At 36.4% G+C, this 23,355-nt stretch overlaps 1 protein-coding gene across 2 annotated transcripts in view; it reads right to left on the bottom strand.

The window, feature by feature from the left end:
- LOC125652836 (serine/threonine-protein kinase atr-like) overlaps nt 1-23,355 on the bottom strand; it is a 107,355-nt gene that overhangs the window by 46,865 nt on the left and 37,135 nt on the right. For both annotated transcript variants that reach the window (XM_048882266.2, XM_048882267.2), the window contains exons 30-38: nt 19,311-19,484; nt 13,702-13,787; nt 12,906-12,977; nt 12,679-12,798; nt 10,351-10,458; nt 10,130-10,244; nt 5,472-5,540; nt 4,871-4,959; nt 1,636-1,771 (exon numbers count right to left, since the gene is read on the bottom strand). In XM_048882266.2, coding sequence (XP_048738223.2) covers nt 1,636-1,771; nt 4,871-4,959; nt 5,472-5,540; nt 10,130-10,244; nt 10,351-10,458; nt 12,679-12,798; nt 12,906-12,977; nt 13,702-13,787; nt 19,311-19,484 — 969 coding nt within the window. The remainder of the gene's footprint in view (nt 1-1,635; nt 1,772-4,870; nt 4,960-5,471; nt 5,541-10,129; nt 10,245-10,350; nt 10,459-12,678; nt 12,799-12,905; nt 12,978-13,701; nt 13,788-19,310; nt 19,485-23,355) is intronic.

Raw genomic sequence — 23,355 nt, 5'->3', positions numbered from 1 at the left:
GTATTGATAAATTAAACATCATGCCGTAATGATATTTTTTTTAACTGCTACACATATCAGTTGTACTGATTCGTAAATTCATAACGGCATATTCAAATCTAAAGAGTGTAGATAATACTTCTAGATTCTGGATTTTATACTGTTGATTGGCGTGAAATATACATGTATGTTCATGCACATGTATATGTAGTAAGTTTTAAATGTTTAGAATGTCACGCATGTAGAATGTACCTGTGTACGATTGATTCTTGTTACGATGTTGTAGAGCTTTATTGCTTTCGAATTTTTAAACTCTGGGTAGAAGTGAGAAAATTACCATTTTAAGGAAAATGACAATTAAATTTTGTATGTACCTGTAATGTTAGTTTCACTCGAGTTTTGTTCCGTTATTATCGCATCATGAAAATAATAGGTGCGCGTGACTAGATCAAAGCAGTAGTAGGTCTTGATATTACGAGCTTAAATGATTTTGTTCTCCCGATATTGTCTTGGATAATTATAGAATAAGAAATATAAACTCTGGCAGATTGAATTTTGGTTAAAGAATGTTGTCAACTGACATGATAAACACGAAATTCTTATATCAACTTTGGACAATGAAGATTGTTTTAACAGACCGCCGAACCCGTGAATCGTGACAGATGGAAATTACCGGCCTCTTTAAGAAGTAAAAGTGTGATGAAATGTTTGAAGTGTAAATGATTATGTTAGTTACTAATGATTTATTTACTTATAGTTACATAAAGTGCTTCATTATTTGTTTTAGTGCATACGGTACACAGTTTTGTATATTTATTTGTAGGGATCATATGTATGTACAATGTAAGCACAGGCAAATACACTGAACATGTACATTAAATTTTAGTGCTTTGAAATGCATGTAAATGTTAACATTATCATAATTTATTTACTAATGCAAATGGTCAAATCCAATGATAGAATGTGTTTAATTCACTATGCATCAATAAAGTAGGCACATATCGGTTACTTATGCAAAGCTAGAAAATATGCGATTCAATTATCCGGACGCTTCATTTATCCGGACGATTTTGCTGGGAACCAAAGTGTCCGGATTAACGAGGCTCCACTGTACTTGAATGTGACTCTCTGAGGTGCCTAAGAAATGTGATACATGTACCTGAATGTGACTCTCTGAGGTGCCTAAGAAATGTGACATGTACCTGAATGTGACTCTCTGAGGTGCCTAAGAAATGTGACAACATGTACCTGAATGTGACTCTCTGAGGTGCCTAAGAAATGTGACAACATGTACCTGAATGTGAGTCTCTGAGGTGCCTAAGAAATGTGATACATGTACCTGAATGTGACTCTCTGAGGTGCCCAAGAAATGTGATACATGTACCTGAATGCGACTCTCTGAGGTGCCTAAGAAATGTGATACATGTACCTGAATGCGACTCTCTGAGGTGCCTAGGAAATGTGATACATGTACCTGAATGCGACTCTCTGAGGTGCCTAAGAAATGTGATACATGTACCTGAATGTGACTCTCTGAGGTGCCTAGGAAATGTGATAACATGTACCTGAACGCGACTCTCTGAGGTGCCTAAGAAATGTGATGCATGTACCTGAACGCGACTCTCTGAGGTGCCTAGGAAATGTGATAACATGTACCTGAACGCGACTCTCTGGGGCGGCTAGGAAAGCATTTACCACCTCGTTGATCAGGCCCACTGTAAAACTGTCATCCTCTGTACTACCATGAAACTTGGCTCGCTCTTCTTTGGGGTTGTTAGTCAGCAACTCTAATCTGTAATGTGGAAGATTTAAATTCTTCAAATTTTTACTAATTTTTTTTTCATCAGAAGTTCAGATGCTGTTTACATGTAAATGCATTTGTTTTGAAAAACTTGAGGTTGTGATGTGTATTGTGAATTTGAATTACTTGTCTAGTAATATCCCCCCACCCCCCGATAAAAACCAGAATATAAATTCAGTCCCATATATTATGTGACAAAAATTTGGTTTACATGGCTAAATGATTCTCTTGGTAGTAAAAATCAGTAGCTGTTGTGGAATAATGATAAAATTTGTATACAATTTCAACCTTTAACAAGAGGCCCACAGGCCTTATCAGTCACCTGAGTTAAAAGTATCACTAGCCCCAAGACCTATGAAACCTATAATAATATCTATTCTGCATATCTTAACTAAATTCTAATATGCAGCAGCAGTATATAACAAGATGTGTTCTTACTACTACTCCTGAAACTACTTATACTGATGGAAGACTTTATATAGTCTATATCACATTAACACTCTAAAACTGTTTTGGACCTGGCCAAGAATCAGAACCCTGGGGTTGCAAAATTCACAATTTTGGTACATCCCCTTTTGCTTCTCCTAAATATGCATTTAGGTTTCATGAAATTTACAATTTTGGTAGAGGCCATCCTGCTCTACATGACTATGCATTTAGTTTTCCTTACAGATGTGAAGGAGATTTTTGAAAATAGGTCAATATTTGTCAGTTTTTGCCCCACCCCAAAGGTCCCAGGGGTGCAGGAGTCTTGAAATTTACAAATTTATGTCCCCCTTGTCCCAAAGATGTTTCATACCAAATTTTGAAAAGAATTGAAAGGGTAGTTATTGAAATGAAGTTAAAAATTGTTAACATACACATGTAATCACTTTGACCATTTTGGCCCCACCCCTATACCAAAACCCCTACCCCTGAGATCACGAAATTAACAATTTTGGTAAAAGGCTACCTGCTCCTTCTAATTATTCATTTAATTTCAAGTTCGTATCAAGAACATTAAAGAAGATGCTATTCAAATGTTTTACACATAGCTGCTAAATGCCAAGTTTGGCCTCGCCCTGGAGTAAGAACATGGAATTTACATGATAGGGGGTTTCCTGCTCTACATGACTGCATTTAGTTTTTTTTTTTACTGATGTGTGGTTGAACAGAAGATTTTTGAAAATTGGTTGATTTTTGGTAGTTTTTGTCTGTCCCTAACGCCCTAAGGGAACAAAACTTCTGAAATTTACTGTCAATGTCCCCTTGTCCCAAAGACAATTCATACAAAATTTTAAAAGAATTGAAATGGCAGTTATCAAGAAGTTAAAAAGGTCCAATTGTTAACACATGACGGACGACAACGGATGCAGACCAATAGCAATAGGTCACCCGAGTGATAATAGCCATTTCCTCATGAACGCACTGTAACTGTAAACAATGCACATATGAATCTAGATAAAGAGAGTATCAAGTGTATTCTAATGGCTGGGAACTCCGTCAGAAATGAAAGCAGAATTTATTTCTTGTATATATATTTCATTTACATGTATATGCTTTATGTCACTGAAATTGGATGGCAATCTTTTTTCTCTTTTCATACATAAAATATAAGGAAATTTTTTTAAAAATAATTAGTTGTTTTCTTTCAAACCTGGATTCAAAGTACTTTTCGATTTTGTAATATACTCGCTTCTCACTGTATCGTGCGTCCCATTGTATCTTATTTTTATTTTCGTTGTTTACGCATGTGCAACGCTTTTTTAGTGGCGGGTTAATTTTGGAATCAAAACATAAATCACGTTGTTTAGTCAGGCAATATATTCTAAATGAAAATTCATGATATTGGTAAATTTCAGTACAATAAATTCAAATAATGCAGAATTTGAATTTTTTCTAAAGATAGACAAATAAAGCATTTAGAATAATATACAAAAATTTGTTAATTTCAAGTTCAGTCCTTCTGAATCGTTTTCAAAATATTGTTTGGTTATTTTTGTTGTCTAGAATATGTCATTAGCGCCAATGGCTAAAAATATATGAAAAGCCAGAAAGGTAAAAATGATTATAGATATTTTCATGAAAATTTGACTTGGCTTTATTTCTACTACAAAGTCATAAAAGATAAATCATTTAGGTACAATTTAGATATTTCAAACATATTTATCATTCTTTTTATTCATATTGAGCAATTTCAATGTCTGAATGTAAAGAAAAACACTATTTTTGTGCTTAAAAATCATTCATTTATTATTATTCATTCACAGCATAAAAATTAAGCAAGACATCAATCATACATGCTAAATTTTCCAAGCAGTATGTAGAATTCTTTTTAACAATGGGTCAGACGTAAGAATAAAACCAAGTGTCTTGTAAAATTTTAACAAATATTGAATTATGTCACTTTTTGAGCTCTATAGATTGATTTGATCACGTAGCACGATACAATGGAACTCTTCAATTTCAACTAACACGATGCAAATCAAAGTGGCACACCTTAAAAGAAAAAAATCTATATTGTTTTTACTGTGTCAGTTGAGGAAAAGATGCACTTTTTTAACATTACAAATTTAATGCAAAATGTTGGTGTTTTAAAATGTTTTCATAGAAAACATTTAACTAGCATGATACAGTGAGGCACCGGGCTACTCACATTACAAGAAAAATATACAGATACACAATATCTCCAAAACAGCACACAAATACTTAGAGATGGTAATATATATTTCATATCTAGAACATCAGAAAATTCATATTTCTAAATCTCACAAAAATACAATAAACCCTGCATTACAAATACTTCACACAGTTGCTTGCATTCTGATATAAATCATTTCTAATTTCCTACTGCGAGTACATAAATAACATTCACATTCTGGTATAATACTGATACTGTCCATTTACTTGTGTATACACATGATTAGCAATTCATATATGTATGTACTTGTTTCCCCAACATGCTGCATCCACATGCAGTTTGCAGTCTATGTAACCTGTAGTTAATGTTGTAAACTTTCTTTCTTTTTTGAATTTCCTTCTTTATAAACTGTCTTACTGTTATGCCCTCTGGGCCCAAAATTGGAATAAACTTATCTTTTCTTATCATACCTCCCTGGGTCTATGGCTCCTAGCTCCCCAATGCACTCGGCAATCAAACTCTGAGCTTTAACATTGGAGTCTCTACAACTCTTCAACAGCTGTACAACAAAAAAAGGTTCCATTTCTGTGGTGTTTTGTAAAAATTAATGTAAAAACACAGCAAACTGAAAATCAAAGTTATCTGCCCTTTGGTTACGGAAAAGTATACAAAGTTGTGCATCAACATATCCAAAAACTGTACTTAAATAAAAAATTAAACTCTAATTGTTTTCTTTCTCTTAAAGACATCATCATTATTATTTAATGACCAATCATATCATGGCTATCCAACTATAGAAATACTAGTCCACGAGATTTTGTGTATAACTATCTGAATAAGTGTTTTAATGCACAGGAAACAAAATTTATGTCCTTCAAGAAACTGAAGGACTTTCTGATATCCTCCACACTAATTAGGAAAGATGTTGATAGTTTAATTGTGTTTCATTCCTGATAATTTTTCAATCAGTAATGATATTGTTGGTAATGGTTTAATTACTTTTCATTCAATATGATGATTCTTTAATCAGCAGTGGTATAATTCTTTAACTAGTAAATTATGAAATCTTACCACTGACACCAGCTGTGAAATGATAGGATCCGCTGTCTCATTTCCAATAATGTAGTCATACAACACAGCCTACAAAAGAGGGCTTTATCAGATATAAATAATAAATTCTTTTTTTATTCAGACAGGATAGCACATTTAGTATTAAATGACTAGTTCACTTTGTGGTCCTGTGTAAAACTTAAAACATTGTTGTGACGTCAGTTCTTTGTCTTGACAGTACTTTATTTTTCATACTGAACTGAACATAGTCCAGTATTATTAAGAGCAGGTCAATATTATGAGAAATACTGTTTCAGATAGAACAATGTTTCAGGTAAGATACAAGACTCCAATGGTCGATTATATCACATACATGTATTAATAACAAAACACACAAATCATTACTTCAATAACTAGCTGCAATAAACATTTGACATGACCCAAAAGACATGTACATCTTATTTTCATACAATATCTAATATTTCCAAATGCAAGTTATTTGTTTTATAAATATAAATCAAGGCTTTCCATCTTTTAATATTTGGTGAATATCTTAAAATATCTACAGATTTGTTATCTTTATATGTTAAAAGCATTTCAATATGTCACAACCTGAGACATTCTGCTGTATTTATATATAGTGTATGTGTGTGTTAAAAAACCCAGGAAATATCTTGTAGCTTATCAACATAGAATTATTTTCACTTATCATTATAATTGAAAATTGAAATTGTAAAAATCACAAATATATATATATTTTTAAGTAATAGTCCTAATTAAATTATTCAATAAGATGGGTCCTTGTTTGGACCAATACAAGCTGATACCATCACTGGGAAACAGTTAGGTTTGGAAACCAGTGACAGATTCTGCTCATCAGGGGGAACAATCCTGTATTATCAGTCCAAGCTGGCTAATCCAGGCCTCTAATGTCCCAATAATCAGTACTTATCTAATTATTACACTACAATCACAGGATTCATGGATAATGTGTTGTTGTTAAAACACTTATCAAGGCAGCCCTGATGGTGGGGAATAATTATCACACCTGTTTGTAGAAGTAGATCAACATCAAAGGTTGTGTCTACCTGTCCATCTGGGTGCTTCCACTGCTTGTTTGGACTGCAATCCCCCCTTGTCATTGAGAGACCTTCTGTTGCTCCTGCACAAACAGTGGCCCATTACAGTTAATGTCCTTTGATGTGATTAAGAAAACACAACCTTCCCACTAAAGACAATTGAAATAAACACCTTCCACACTCCCTCCCCTTATTTCAGGTGACAGAGAGGTGTAAATATGCTGAGCAACTCCCTTATTTTCTTAATGTGTGATTTTAAACATTCACATAAACTGGAGCAGATCAGACCTAGGAGCATCATTTTACTACTAAAACTCAACAGCTTCATTCAGAGCCAAGGTTTTCCAGTGAATCAGATTGTTACTATTGAGACATTGCTTCATCTGCACAGATGTGACAAACTGGAATTTGTGTGTAATACTATGCGAGATAATTTGTGCGATATCGTGGAAAAACAGGATCAAGATGTTTTCATCTCTCTTGGACGGATTGGACCACAGCAGCATTCCTCTGAAGCAGGGATGTAGTGTTTTTTCACCTCCTCCCCCCAGCACCATTCCGAAGCCTGACCCCACCATTGTGACCCCGAGAGAGTTATTCTCTCCACCGTCCATCACCCATTCTCTGTCACCATTCACTTCTCCCATCCAAATGGTTCCTCGCTTACCATTTGTCCTCTCTCCTCCCCCACTGATGCCCCCCGCTAGATCATCTCAGCAAGATACCTACCTCAAACGGCTGCATAACAACCCCATGTTCAGGGACCTTCAAAATCTCCTTGCCCAGGAGTGCTTACACATACGGGTACCGACGAACCTCATCGACTCCAGCCTGAATAACGCAGCTGTAAAGCATGATCATTGTGATGTGTTTCCCAGACACATGAAGCTACAGGAGAAATTTTTGGAGCTTCGCTGTGTCGACTCCTTACGATCAGAGGGACTTAATCTGGAGTCCACGTACAGCGGTGAAGTCGGACAGATTGAAGTGTCACGTTACCAGGCATTGTGTGTCGCAGGAATCTCCGAAGAACATAGAAGGGCCGTAAATCATCACCATGACAACCAACGTTTGGCTCTCATTCAGCAATACAAAGTCATCTTACAGCGGATCCATGAAAGACACAACTCAAAAAAGATTCTGCCATCATCAACTTCAAACAAGGTGTCCAGTAAACCCCTCTTAACAACAAACAAAGGGGTGATTAGCATGGCTTTCCCTCACAAATCTAATGTACAAATGACAAAACAACTGGTACCTGCTCCTAGTAACCATGACAAATCAAGTGTCAGGCAACCAGATACTCCTAATTCTATTCCTGAAGTAGCCAGCTCACCTGAATGTTTGGAAGTTGATTTAAGTAAAGAGAATCTATCAGAAGGAGAAACGGACACAAGCTTTTACATGACAAGGACTGTGCTAGGAGATTCTGGGATATGCGAGGACGATGCAAGTTCCTGCGTCTCAGATGAAAGTGAATGTAATGCAGAGACAGACAAGTCAAAGATCGGTGAAAAACTTCCATCCAAACCCAAGGTACATTCTGTTTTACAACCATTTGACACTAACATACACAAACCCATTTTTAACAGTGGAAATTCATTCAGAAGGAGCACAGATTTTCTGATGGAGGATTATGGAAATGAAGACACAAGTCAAAATGATATAAATGAAAATGTTACTGTGCAGAGACCCTCCCAATCCCTGAAGAGGAAATGGGAGTGTGAAACCAGTGATGAAAACTTTAAGACAAAGCAGCAGGATATTTCTGTAAATCCTCGAGGAAAGAAGATGTCGGCGGAGTCTACATGTATCCTGTCTGCGTGGTACACTGAGCATATTCGTTATCCGTATCCGTCCGATCTCGAGGTAGAACAACTCGCTGAGGAGACAGGCCTGTCTCACCAGCAGGTCAAGAAATGGATGGCCAACAAACGAGTCCGCAACTTCAACACTCTCTCCATCACAGGCAATCAGCATCCAATAAAATTCAAGTTCAAAGGACAACGATACACCGACAATGGACCAGATGGGAAACCAAATAACTACAAACAACTACATCCTCAGGCCCGGCGGATTCTCAGTGAGTGGTATGATGCCAATTTGGATAATCCGTATCCTTCGGACGACGAGAAGTGTGTGCTGGCGAAGAGAACTGGGATCACGGAACAGCAGGTAAAATCCTGGTTTGCTAACAAGAGAAGTCGGGCCAACAACACGAAGAGACAGGTGCCCAATTACTTTATCAAGAAATTTCCCGAGTATACGCGACATGTACAAATGGTGAGCCTCACTCGAGAACTTGCAAGGAAATCCAAGAGAGGTGATGGTGTAGACTCTGCACTTCAGTGTGTGAACAGGAACTAATGTGTATCGGCTAAACAGAGACTGTGTAGGGGCTCAGAATTCCTGTGTGTGAACCAGAACTAATGTGTATCGGCTAAACAGAGACTGTGTTCGGGCTCAGAATTTCTGTGTTTGAACCAGAACTAATGTGTTTCGGCTAAATAGAGACTGTGTACAGGCTCAGAATTCCAGTGTTTGAACCAGAACTAATGTGTATCAATTGAACAGAGACTGTGTACAGGCTCAGAATTCCAGTGTTTGAACCAGAACTAATGTGTATCGGCTAAACAGAGACTGTGTTCGGGCTCAGAATTTCTGTGTTTGAACCAGAACCAATGTGTATCGGCTAAACAGAGACTGTGTACGGGCTCAGAATTCCAGTGTTTGAACCAGAACTAATGTGTATCGGCTAAACAGAGACTGTGTTCGGGCTCAGAATTTCTGTGTTTGAACCAGAACCAATGTGTATCGGCTAAACAGAGACTGTGTACGGGCTCAGAATTCCAGTGTTTGAACCAGAACTAATGTGTATCGGCTAAACAGAGACTGTGTGCGGGCTCAGAATTCCAGTGTTTGAACCAGAACTAATGTGTATCGGCTAAACAGAGACTGTGTAGGGGCTCAGAATTCCAGTATTTGAACCAGAACTAATGTGTATCGGCTAAACAGAGACTGTGTTCGGGCTCAGAATTCCTGTGTGTGAACAGGAATTAATGTGTATCGATCAAATGTAAAATGTGTAGGGGCTTAGAATTCAAGTGTGTGAGCCAGAACTAATGTGTATCGGCTAAACAGAGACTGTGTTCGAGCTCAGAATTCCTGTGTGTGAACAGGAATTAATGTGTATCGATCAAATGTAAAATGTGTAGGGGCTCAGAATTCAAGTGTGTGAGCCAGAACTACCATGCATTGATTGAACACAACCTGTGTGGTACCGCTATTGTTAAATTTTTGACTTTCTTTCACTCACTGAACATTTTAGTGCATACTGTGGTAAAATCAAATAACCTAACTTAAAAGTGCCAAATACAAATTCAATTTGTTCTATTGCATGAGATTATTAACAAAAAAATGTAAATATATTTTATACTAATACATGTAAAACAAAACAATATTTTCCACTATTTAGATAAACTATTGCTCAGTACAAAGAATACTATTTTATTCTTTTAAGTCCTTAGTTTAAATATCACTGACAGAGATACTGAATCCACATGAATGAGTCCATGTGAACTCTCAGTCAGCCACACCCACCTTCTCCTGCTGCAGAAGGGTCTTGAGTTGGGACAGGGCGTGTATTCTAATGTCGATACTCTCATGCTGCAGTCCCTTTATTGTGTGTTTAAGCTTCGTCCCAAATCCCGACTGGCTGCAGAGTCAAGACAAAAATAGGATTACTAAACTTCCAGGACCATATTCTACAGAAAAGAATTGATAGTGTACTTTCATCCTGGTAGAATCTTTGTATTACCCACCTGCATGGGCCTTCCTTGGTGTGTTTCTTGAGGACAGCATTAGCATCCATAAGCTCCGAGATGTCTGGCAGGAAGTAGATCTCATGGAACCGGTCCTTCAGGGCGGCTCTGAGTGGATTTCACAAACATCAACTCTAACTTAAGTTAGCACTTATTATTACTTATTAAGACAATAACAGTCATACTCTTAAAATATGGTCAGGAAGAATGTCTAATTTCAAAAGTATGTTAGAAAATTCCTCTAAACTGCAATGCTGGAAGATCAATAAAATACACATTTTTTGCAGTTTGGGAAAGAATATAAATTCAATTCAACCCCCCCCCCCCCCCCTCCCCTTATTACCATCATTACTGCTGATCAATGTTTGACAACATCCCAATACGCAAGTTCCGAGTTAACCAAAAGTTATTTCCCTTTGTCGAACTCTTTTGCATTTTATGACGTATGGTGGGTACACAATGTATACATTATATCGTAGACTGGCATTGTACATAACGCTTAATGTAATAAATGCATAACTTTTGTTTATATCAATCACTGGTATGCATATTCTAGCCATATCAAGCATAATTTGTTTGAATAAGATCATCAGATTGGCTATTGAATCATTATTCGTTTCCTCTTCTACATGAGTGACGCTTTTATCAAAGAAAGATGGCAATTAACAATATTTGTTTGCGCCATTTTGTTATCCAATACTCATAAACTCACTAAAGTTGCCTTTTCCCTGAGATAGGATGGTCTCAGAAACTCTGGATATCATCTTTTAAGAAATAATACAACGATAGTAATTAGCAAATGTACCCACTGTCATCATATTTTACGTCATAATTTTCGGAAGAGTTCGGCAAAGGGAAATAACTCTTGGGGAACTCGGAACTTCCGTATTAGGTAATCAATGTGTAATGAAAGCATAATGATCAATTTTAAAGGATTAAGATCAAAATAAATGTTTATTGTTAAATAATGATGAAAGCAAGTAAATGAAATTCACATGACTGGTGAATGATTAGAAGCTGACCTATTTTTTGTACTTCAGACCTTTTTTTAAGAGTGTTCTGCCCTTTGTAAAAATAAGAAAAATCTTATTTTCTAAAAAATGTGTGTGATAAATGGTTAATTTTACTTCATATATTCATAAAGAGAAAGTGTATGTAACTTTCTACCAAGAGATTTGTATAAAATATAATTTCTTTTCAAAATATTTTAATAAAACATGCTCTTCCCATATATTTCAATGTAAAATTTTAGGTGAAATAAATCAAGCAGTAAACAAAATATCAAAAAAATTCTATGGTGGATTATTTTTATTTGATGAACATTTCAAAATCATACCATGATTACAAAAATCCCACCATCAATTTACTAGATAATTATGAAATATAGTTGTTATACATTGAATACCTAAAAAATCCAGAAATGATTAATATTCTTGGTTTGAATTTTTTATATTTCTAATCGTAAACACTTTAATGTCATCCATTAAATTGATATTGACGCAATTTTCTCTTGGATAAGTTTTGATATTGCTCAATATATTTTTAATCCTGACTTCCCGCATCGTTCAATTTATTGAGACAATCGCGTTCCCTTCATGTGTCTCAGTTTAAGAGCAAATTATAAGTATACCTTTCACCTATTTGTCAGTAATTGTGAAAATATTCAAATAATCCTATATCAAAATAAGATGTGCTTTTTCAGAACTAATTGAAGGTATTTGTAAGTTGCGATATGACCATGAAAAAAAACCCCGTAGACTTGTGGTCCACCATATTCCCACAACCTCACTGTATACATGTAAATCAAGTGATATTTCATTTTAGAAACATGGCATCAGCCAACCAACCCCTGGTAGCCTGCTCTATATTGTTTGCATAAAATGTGGTAATTTGCTGATTACGATTTGGGAACAATCTGATTAAAATCAAATACTTTGATTGCTTATATATAAAGTATTTGAAAAGTACCAGGGTTTACACATGATCAGTATCAAAAGTGAAAGTAGAACATTAATTTAATGTTTACTTTTTTGGAGCTGCCCAATGGACATCTTTGGGGAAACAAAACCGTAAAACAACTATAAAAACATGGTCTTATCTACAGTAATGAAGCTGAAAGATCGATAAATACTTGCATGTAAAAGCTCGAAGATGAACAAATACACATGTTTAAGCTGAAAGATTAAGAAATACATGCATGTGAAAGCTTGAAGATTAAGAAATACATGCATGTGAAAGCTTGAAGATTAAGAAATATATGCATGTGAAAGCTTGAAGATTAAGAAATACATACATATCCTAGTTGTAGATATGAAAAGATTATTTTACCTATTATCTACGATGATAAAGTTGATGATCTCTGCAATCTTTTTTGGAAGATACTCCAACAGGGGGAGGAGTGTAGCAATGATCTGTGACATCATTTGTCCAAGGAAAGATAACTCCAGACTACAACATTATTATTTCTGATGACTATTGATTGCTTGATTGCCTGTGTTTGTATGAAATGTGCACACATTCTAAATCAGTATTCTGACTGTGTATATCAGGGTTACCTCTTCACAAAGCAGTTCCAGGCCTCACAATTAATCCCTATAAACTCCCGGTCGGTGAATTGTAACCCAATCCTATCAGGAAAAACAAAAGTACTATATATTATTACTACAGTAACTTAATCTTACTGTAGTAATGATAAATTTATTATATACCCCCTTATGCATTTTGAATCCACATTTACAAGATAATAAATGTAATCCAAATTATCAAAAATACAGACATACAGTGAAATTGTATTTTGTGTACGCAGTTTTGTTTGTGACGGGGTAAATATTTTCCACAAGAAACATTGCAGTGATGCATTGTGACGTTATCAGTTTCAGAGGATACTGACACGGAATCAGAAAACCAGTGTGGTGATCCAGAAAACCGGATCACACTCTGTGAAATCCACAGTATCAAAAAACTATACATTGATGGGTATATAATAAATGTAGATATCAAGTGTTGACAAGTTCATATCAACAGCTACATCAAACATTTAGAATCTATATAATGTTCAGCTATTCACTGTCAGAGTACATCTCACCATTTTTGTCTAAATTACAAATCTCATCAAAATATTATGTCACTAAGTGCAACATTGGTTAAAGTCGAAGTTCGATTTTAGATGAAAATGAGTTTGATGCAATTTCAAAAACTTGCTGTTTACATATTATAATTTAGGAAAATGTTGCATCATGTTCTCTTTGTTTTGGGTGAGCACTATACATAGAATCAGTTATTTTTGTCAAGAAAATATTTAAACTTATGAGGGCTGTTACTATCAATATATGAGGTCACACACACACATACCTCAGTGTTCCCACAACTTTGTGGCGTATTTTGCCAATGTGTGTCTTTCCCATCAGCTTTATGATAGAAGTAAGGCTCTTCATAGTCTACAAAATAAAACATTAACTGAGAGAGTAACATAAAAACAAGAGGCCCAGGGGCCTTATAGGTCACCTGAGTATCATGTAACAACCTTCCAATGTTTGAATTAGGTTTGTGTTTAAATATAAGAATTTTACTTTTGGATGGAAGAAACATTGAATAGCTATGTGGTCAGCCCCGCCTTTGCACCAGAACCCCTGACCCAGGGGCCATAAATTTCAGTTTTGAAAGAAGCATCCTTGATCATCATTATCATACTATTAGTTTGTCTACTTAAATGATCAATAGGGCCCCACCCTAATACCAGAACCCCTGACCCAGGGGCCATGAATTTCACAATTTTGAAAGAGGCATCCTTGCTCATCATAACCATGCTATTGGTTTGTCTACTTAATATCCAAGGACAGAGAAGCAGATTTCAAAGAAATAATGCATTTTCACTATATGACTTATAGAGCCCCACCCTAGCACCAGAACCCCTGATCCAGGGGCCATGAATTTCACAATTTTTAACAAGAGGTACTGTGAGCAATGCTCACTAAGAATACCCCCCGCTTACCCCAATCTCCCAAAGGGTGTTGGTAATAGGTATAAACTACCTCTTTTCTGAGTGTTGCTACTTCGATGTCCAGTGCGCATGACCTTTGAACCCCAAAATCTATAGGGAACATCTTCATCCCATGGGTAGTCCATAGGTATGATATGGTGACTGTAGGTGGAAAGGATAACGCTTTACAGCCCGGAAACTATATTGCTACTTCAATGTCCAGTGCGCGTGACCTTTGACCTTTTGACCCCAAAATCGATAGGGAACATCTTCATCCCATGGATAGTCCACATGTTTGATATGGTGACTGTAGGTGGAAAGGATAACGCTTTAGAGCCCAGAAACAATATTGCTACTTCAATGTCCAGTGCGCTTGACCTTTGGACCCCAAAATCGATAGGGAACATCTTCATCCTATGGGTAGTCCATATGTATGATATGGTGACTGTAGGTGGAAAGGATAACACTTTAGAGCCCGGAAACCATATTGCTACTTCGATGTCCAGTGTGCTTGACCTTTGACCTTTTGACCCCAAAATCGATAGGGAACATCTTCATCCCATGGGTAGTCCATATGTATGATATGGTGACGGTAGGTGGAAAGGATAATGCTTTAGAGCCCGGAAACCATTGCGTCTACAGACGGACGGACTGACAGACGGACAACCCGATTCCAGTATACCCCCCCACAACTTGTTGCGGGGGGTATAAAGAGGCATCCTTGCTCATCATTACCATGCTATTAGTTTGTCTACTTAATACCCAGAGACAGAGAAGGTTTTCAAAGAATTTCTACATTTTCACTATATGACCAATAGAGCCCCACCCTAACACAAGAACCCCTGCCCCAGGGGCCATGAATTTCACAATTTTGGTAGAGGGCTCAATGCTCATTATAATTATGCCCACAGTTTGGCTTCTTGATGTCCAGGAGTAAAGAAGAAGATTTTTTAAAATTACACTCATTTTGATGGTTTTTGTCCCACCCCTCAAGCCCCAGGGGGGCAGGGACCACGAATTTCACAATTTTTGTTCCCCTCCACCCACAGATGCTATATGCCAAAATTGGTTCAGGGGTTTCAGAGAAGAAGCTGAAAATGTTCAAATGTTAATGCACGACGACGGACAAAAACAGATAGCAATAGGTCACCTGAATGAATTCAGGTGACCTAAAAAATGTGTGTGCTCTGTCTATGAATTATCAATACAAAAACTTTTTCATTCTTCAATGCCCTGTATTTTGTTTGGTTTGTACATGCAATGTATTCAAAAGTGATTTATGCAATACTGCCTATTCCATAAAGGACATCTTGTCTTGATGCAAAACATCAACAAGTACTGGTGTATGTAACTAGAATTTATATCATCAAAACATCAACAAGTACTGGTGTATGTAACTAGAATTTATATCATCAAAACATCAACAAGTACTGGTGTATGTAACTAGTATTTATATCATCAAAACATCAACAAGTACTGGTGTATGTAACTAGTATTTATATCATCAAAACATCACCAAGTACTGTTGTATGTAACTAGAGTTTATATCATCAAAACATCAACAAGTACTGGTGTATGTAACTAGAGTTTATATCATCAAAACATCAACAAGTACTGGTGTATGTAACTAGAATTTATATCATCAAAACATCAACAAGTACTGGTGTATGTAACTAGAATTTATATCATCAAAACATCAACAAGTACGGGTGTATGTAACTAGAATTTACATCATCAAAACATCAACAAGTACTGGTGTATGTAACTAGAGTTTATATCATCAAAACATCAACAAGTACTGGTGTATATAACTAGAATTTATATCATCAAAACATCAACAAGTACTGGTGTATGTAACTAGAGTTTATATCATCAAAACATCAACAAGTACGGGTGTATGTAACTAGAGTTTATATCATCAAAACATCAACAACTACTGGTGTATGTAACTAGAGTTTATATCATCAAAACATCAACAAGTACGGGTGTATGTAACTAGAATTTATATCATCAATGTATTTAAACATACAAAATTTAATGATCGTCTCATTGCTGTTTATGACTACTGCCAACACGGTCATGTCAATAGAGTGCATTTAAAAGATAAAAAAAACTGTTTGGTAATGAATGACATTTCAATTCTACAGTAGAGAAACTCCTATTTATTCTTTATTCTCGATACCGATAACTAAATACAATATAGGATATATTATGTAGTATGTATAGGCACAACAATATTTTCATAGAAGTAGGGAACAAGTTAACCCTTCCATATACACCAGAGATAGGAGTCCGACAAGGTGATGTCTTAAGCCCAAATATTTTTAAAATATTTTTGAACGATTTTTCTAAATTACTGGATGAAGAAACCATTGGCTCTGTCAATCTTTCTGGAAAGAAAATCACCTCTCTTCTATATGCGGACGATCTTGTACTGCTTTCAGAAAACCAAAATGGACTACAAAACAAACTAAACTTACTTGAAAAATATTGCAACGATTGGTGCTTAGAAATTAATACCAATAAGACAAAAGTAGTCATTTTTAATAAAAGCGGACACCTAATTAAAGAAAATTTTGTGTTCAGTAACATATGTATTGAATGTACTAACAAATATAAATATCTAGGAGTAATATTCATTCAAGGAAGCAAAATCTGATCTATACCATAAAGCTCTTAAGGCCTCATTCAAACTTTACAAAGACATCAAATCTATCGATCCACCAATTAAAACATTTTTGCATCTTTTTGACCATATGGTAAAACCCATCGCCTTGTATGGCTGCGCGATATGGGGAACACTTTCAACATGCATGCTGGAAAAAGACAGAGATTTATATGATATCTTTAAAAATTGGGAGGTAGAAAACCTGAATATTAAGTTTTGTAAACATCTACTGGGTGCCGGTAAAAGAAGTACTAATATTGCAATAATCTCTGAATGGGTAGATATCCTATGTTCTGCTCTATAATCCAAAGTATTTTACTATATTGGCATAGACTTGAGAATTGCCCAGAATCATCCCTGTTATACAGTGCTTATACAGAGAATATCAATCTGAATTCATATAAATTGTTGGTACAAAAACATTAATTATTTTAAGGAAAAAATGGGCATTTTGGTACCCAATTGTAAAAATCTCAAATTCTCATTTTTCAAAAAACAAATGAAGAATCAGGTACGGAAACAATTTTTACTTTACTGGTCAAAACGACGTGAAGAGGGTCAGAAATCAGGAAAACTCACAACATATTTTTCGTATAGAGAAAACTTTACTATGGACAGTTATATATTTTTAGAATCCCTAGAATTAAGAAAAACTCTATGTAGATTTCGAATTAGTGCACATGACCTTCGAATTGAAAGAGGAAGATATGAATTTACAAAAACCAATTCTGGCCAGAAGATTTCTTTAGAAAGAAACACAAGAATATGTGAATTATGTAACCTTAATTGTGTTGAAGATGAATTTCATTTCCTTACTGATTGTCCATTCTATGTTGAAGAGAGAAATATGTTTTTTAATGGTATATACAAGCTCAACAAAATTTTTATCTATCTAACAAATAAGGACAAATTTACTTGGTTGATGATTAATGAAGGCAAACCAGTAATTGTCAAATTGAGTGAATATTTAGTGCAAACTTTCAGAAAAAGAAGTGATGCTTTAAAACTGCAAAAATCATTATAGTTTATTATTTATATATTGGTATAATACTGATGCTGTCCATCTACTTGTGTATACAGTGAAACTTCTCCAAACCGGCCCCTCAGAATACCGGTTCTCCCTGAATATCGGCCGATTTTCAAAGTCCCGGCAGAAATCTTAACATTTCCTTACAAAGAAAGTCTTACAAAACCGGCCACCCCTGAAAACCGGACATCGGCCACTTTTTAAAGTACATTTGTTAACAAACATGTGTAATTTACCCTTAACATACAGGCCACTTTTTGAAGACAAGAAAATCTTGGCCAAAGGTTAATTAAGATCGTCCAGGTGTGCAAATGGACTGACCAACTGGCCAGGTATGGAATTATCCATCGGAGGTGTGAAAAACACTAGTGGCCTCTTCAATTTCTATTGTTTACCTGTGCTGTCAAGCGTGTTAATTGACACTTAGCTAATCCAAGAGACCCTTCCAAATTCTGTACAAAATGTAAAAAACAGTTAGGAAATTATTGAATGAATACCTTATCAAACACCATATTGTTTCACCATACTTTCGTATGGATATCAGCGGTAGTTAATAAAGAACAAACCCATGACTGTTAATGATAATTATTAAAAGATAGATTAATTTTCTTGGTTTCCATAGACTAAAAAATTCCAAAGAAATATTCAAATTACAATTTCATATTTACTACTGTACTTTTTAAAAACATCTAAACAAAATTCTTAATGACATAAGCGATCAATGTAAACAGAGTTTTTATAGGTAAGAGGGATTCCAATAATAGGCCACTGTGTTTTCTTTATGTATCCTGTTATATATTTTCAGTTTAAAATTAGATGATTTCAGCAAGAATATTTCTTGTAATTCATAATTATCTTTAGGTACAAGCGGACTAATTTGATCTCCACCGATAATTGATCATAGATCACCAGATCAAAGTGAACAGTACCTACTTTGTGAATATTGAGATAAAATGTCTATAATTGCTAAATTCTCGGTATACCGGCCATCCCTCTAAACCGGCCATTTTTTCTGGTCCGAGAGCCGGCCGGTTTAGAGAAGTTTCACTGTATACATGATTAGCAATTCATATATGTATGTACTTGTTTCCCCCAACATGCTGCATCCACATGCAGTTTGCAGTCTATGTAACCTGTAGTTAATGTTGTAAACTTTCTTTCTTTTTTGAATTTCCTTCTTTATAAACTGTCTTACTGTTATGCCCTCTGGGCCCAAAATTGGAATAAACTTATCTTATCTTATCTTATCTATGAGTAAACTTTCCAAATTGAACATTTCAACTGACCAGTTTTTTGTCGGATAGTGGGATGCTGGCATTCAGTAGCTGAGAGTCGAAGAAAGCAATGACCCCTAGGAGTCTGGGCTGGAGATAATCGGCCATCTGCTCCGAGGTCCTGATATCTGGGGGACTCGTGAAATTGTGGTCATAGGAAGACAGAAGTCGAAGTCCAGTAAATACCTACAAGTAAATCATGACAGATGAACTTTTTCCTCATCATAATTTTCGTATGTCTCATTGCTTCGGTGAAGGCACAGTATTGATAGAATTAATCCTACAATAATTCTTCTCATTCATAATGCAGCAACATTTAATTTAGTGAAGGACATGTGATATCCAAAAATCTTCGTTGTACAATTTCGTAAAACTCTGAAAATGTTTTATTGCTAAACACCCATATTTGCCATAAAATTTTCCTACATGCATAAAGCCATCCTTAATGTTTCATTATTCACAAATCTTTATTTAAAAATTCAATTTTTTAAAATCAAATAATGGAAAATCCCACATAAATAAAATCCTTCTCCATTTGATGCATCCAAAATCTTGGGTATCCTATGACTTTAATTGCATCGATATCCAATAGAAATCCATTTAAAATAAACATAAAACAGAGCTTATACCTGATGACAACTGTACGAGGGCTGTTCGATATGTAATGTGTATTGTACCACAGCACGATAACGCTTTGCACGATTTCATGGATGATGATACTCTTGAATAGATCTATTCAATACCTTTCTAAGGGTATAACATGAGCCTTCAGCTCCACATAGTTTTAAACTTATAGTCATTTCAATAGAGCCAGTTGTTGACCACTGTTGTGAAAATGGTTGGGAAACGGGTTGAAAATATTAAAGAAATTAGAGCTTAATATATAAAAGTTCTCACAAAACTCGGTTATTCGGTAATACAGATTTTTACTGAATTGGGGGAAGGTTATGGGTCTGATAAGGTATCTTATGAGACAGTTCGAAAGTGGAGAAAGAAATTTCTCACTTGCACAGAGTCCATCAATGATGCAGCAAAATATGACCGACCTGCGACTATAACAGGCAAGGCAAATGTCTCAAAAGTCAGGGAAACAAGAGGTACTGTGAGCAATGCTCACTAAGAATACCCCCCGCTTACCCCAATCTCCCAAAGGGTGTTGGTAATAGGTATAAACTACCTCTTTTCTGAGTGTAAAAAACAAATGGCATGACAAACCGAACCATATTGCTACTTCGATGTCCAGTGCGCGTGACCTTTAACCTTTTGACACCAAAATCGATAGGTAACATCTTCATCCCATGGGTAGTCCATATGTAAGATATGGTGACTGTAGGTGGAAAGGATAGCACTTTAGAGCCCGGAAACCATATTGCTACTTCGATGTTCAGTGTGCTTGACCTTTTGACCCCAAAATCGATAGGGAACATCTTCATCCCATGGGTAGTCCATATGTATGATATGGTGACTGTAGGTGGAAAGGATAACACTTTAGAGCCCGGAAACCATATTGCTACTTCGATGTCCAGTGCGCTTGACCTTTGACCTTTTGACCCCAAAATCGATAGGGAACATCTTCATCCCATGGGTAGTCTCCATGTATGATATGGTGACTGTAGGTGGAAAGGATAACGCTTTAGAGCCCGGAAACCATATTGCTACTTCGATGTCCAGTGCGCTTGACCTTTGACCTTTTGACCCCAAAATTGATAGGGAACATCTTCATCCCATGGGTAGTCCACATGTATGATATGGTGACGGTAGGTGGTAAGGATAACGCTTTAGAGCCCGGAAACCATATTGCTACTTCGATGTCCAGTGCGCTTGACCTTTGACCTTTTGACCCCAAAATCGATAGGGAACATCTTCATCCCATGGGTAGTCCATATGTATGATATGGTGACAGTAGGTGGTAAGGATAACGCTTTAGAGCCCGGAAACCATATTGCTACTTCGATGTCCAGTGCCCTTGACCTTTGGACCCCAAAATCGATAGGGAACATCTTCATCCCATGGGTAGTCCATATATATGATATGGTGACGGTAGGTGGAAAGGATAATGCTTTAGAGTCCGGAAACCATTGCGTCTACAGACGGACGGACGGACAGACAGACGGACAACCCGATTCCAGTATACCCCCCCCCCCCCCCCCCCCCCCCCCCCCCCCCAACTTGTTGCGGGGGGGTATAATAATTTAAAGTGATGGCAGATACACGATTCGTGATATTGCCAAAGTTGTTGGCATATTGCTATCGTGGGTGCATTTCATTTTGAAGTGTATTTTGAAAGTATGAAATATTTCTGCCAGATGGATACCGCATATACTGACATATGACCAAAAACAGATACAAGTACAACCGCTAAGCAACTACGCAAAATGTTTCCCAAATTCAATCAAAGACAATTTGCAAACAATGTTACTGGTGACGAAACATGGGTTCACTATTTCGAACCAGTAAGAAAAATTGGAAACAAAATATGGCTAGCTAAACATGGTAGAAGGCCTGTAGATGCCCAAAAAACCATAAGCACAAAAGAAGGTTCTTTATTGCATATTCTTCTCATGTGATGGTATATCCATACAAATTCCGGTGCCGAAGGACAAAAGTGTTATAGGTCAGTATTACCGAGAAGTTTTACTAAAAAAGCTCGAGAAATATTATCATAAACGATGCCCTGTGTCAGGATTTAAGCAGGTTCGTCTACTTCATGATAATGCTCCATCACATACATCTGAGCTTGTGAAGCAATTTTTGAAGTCGGAGAAGGTTACTGTCTTGCCACACCCACCATACTCTCCAGATGTAGCCCCATGCGACTTTTTCCTTTTTCCAAAACTTAAAAGTGCTTATCTGGTCGTCATTACAAGTCCCGACAAGCCATCAGTCAGTGCCTCAGAAGTCTACCTAAATCAGCGTAATGTGACGCATTTCAGAAATGGATTCAGAGATTGAAATTATGCATTTCAAACCACTGAGAATACTTTGAAGGGATGTAATGCTCATTTCACTATTTGAGTTGAATGCTTTTGAAATATCGTACAATACACATTACATATCGAACAGCCCTCATATCTATAGTTACTTGATGACACCTGTATTTATAGTTACCTGATGACACCTGTATCTATAATTACCTGATGACACCTGTATCTATAGTTACCTGATGACACCTGTATCTATAGCTACCTGATGACACCTGTATCTATAGTTACCTGATGACACCTGTATCTATAGCTACCTGATGACACCTGTATTTATAACTACCTGATGACACCTGTATTTATAGTTACCTGATGATACCTGTATCTATAGTTACCTGATGACACCTGTATCTATAGCTACCTGATGACACCTGTATCTATAGCTACCTGATGACACCTGTATTTATAGTTACCTGATGACACCTGTATTTATAACTACCTGATGACACCTGTATTTATAGTTACCTGATGATACCTGTATCTATAGTTACCTGATGACACCTGTATCTATAGCTACCTGATGACACCTGTATCTATAGTTACCTGATGACACCTGTATCTGTAGTTAACTGATGACACCTGTATTTATAGTTACCTGATGACACCTGTATCTATAGTTACCTGATGACACCTGTATCTATAGTTACCTGATGACACCTGTATCTATAATTACCTGATGACACCTGTATTCATAGTTACAGACCCTGAAACGTGCTACTTCACCTTAAAAACGAACCGAACTGTTCCGTGCAAGAAACGAACCGTACCGTTCAAGAAACGTACCGTACCATGCAAAAAACGAACCGTACCGTTCAAGAAACGTACCGTCCCGTTCAAGAAACGAACCGTATCGTTCAAAAAGCGTACCGTACCATGCAGAAAGCGTGAAGGATAATATTATGCAAACCCCGCCCCCAAAAGCCCGAAAGCGTACCGTACCGTGCAGAAAGCGTGCAATTTATGTCACGTGACCCACTTTTTCAGCCACAGTATATTATTTTCACAATGGCGCCCGATGGGAAAGGAGGTCGTAGACTATCGCTGGCTATTCAAAGCATTATCCTCAAACATCACGA

This window comes from Ostrea edulis, chromosome 5, assembly GCF_947568905.1.
Source record: "Ostrea edulis chromosome 5, xbOstEdul1.1, whole genome shotgun sequence".
Taxonomy (NCBI): domain Eukaryota; kingdom Metazoa; phylum Mollusca; class Bivalvia; order Ostreida; family Ostreidae; genus Ostrea; species Ostrea edulis.
The sequence above is the reverse complement of the archived record's forward strand: the minus strand, read 5'-3'. Positions and strand labels throughout refer to the sequence as shown.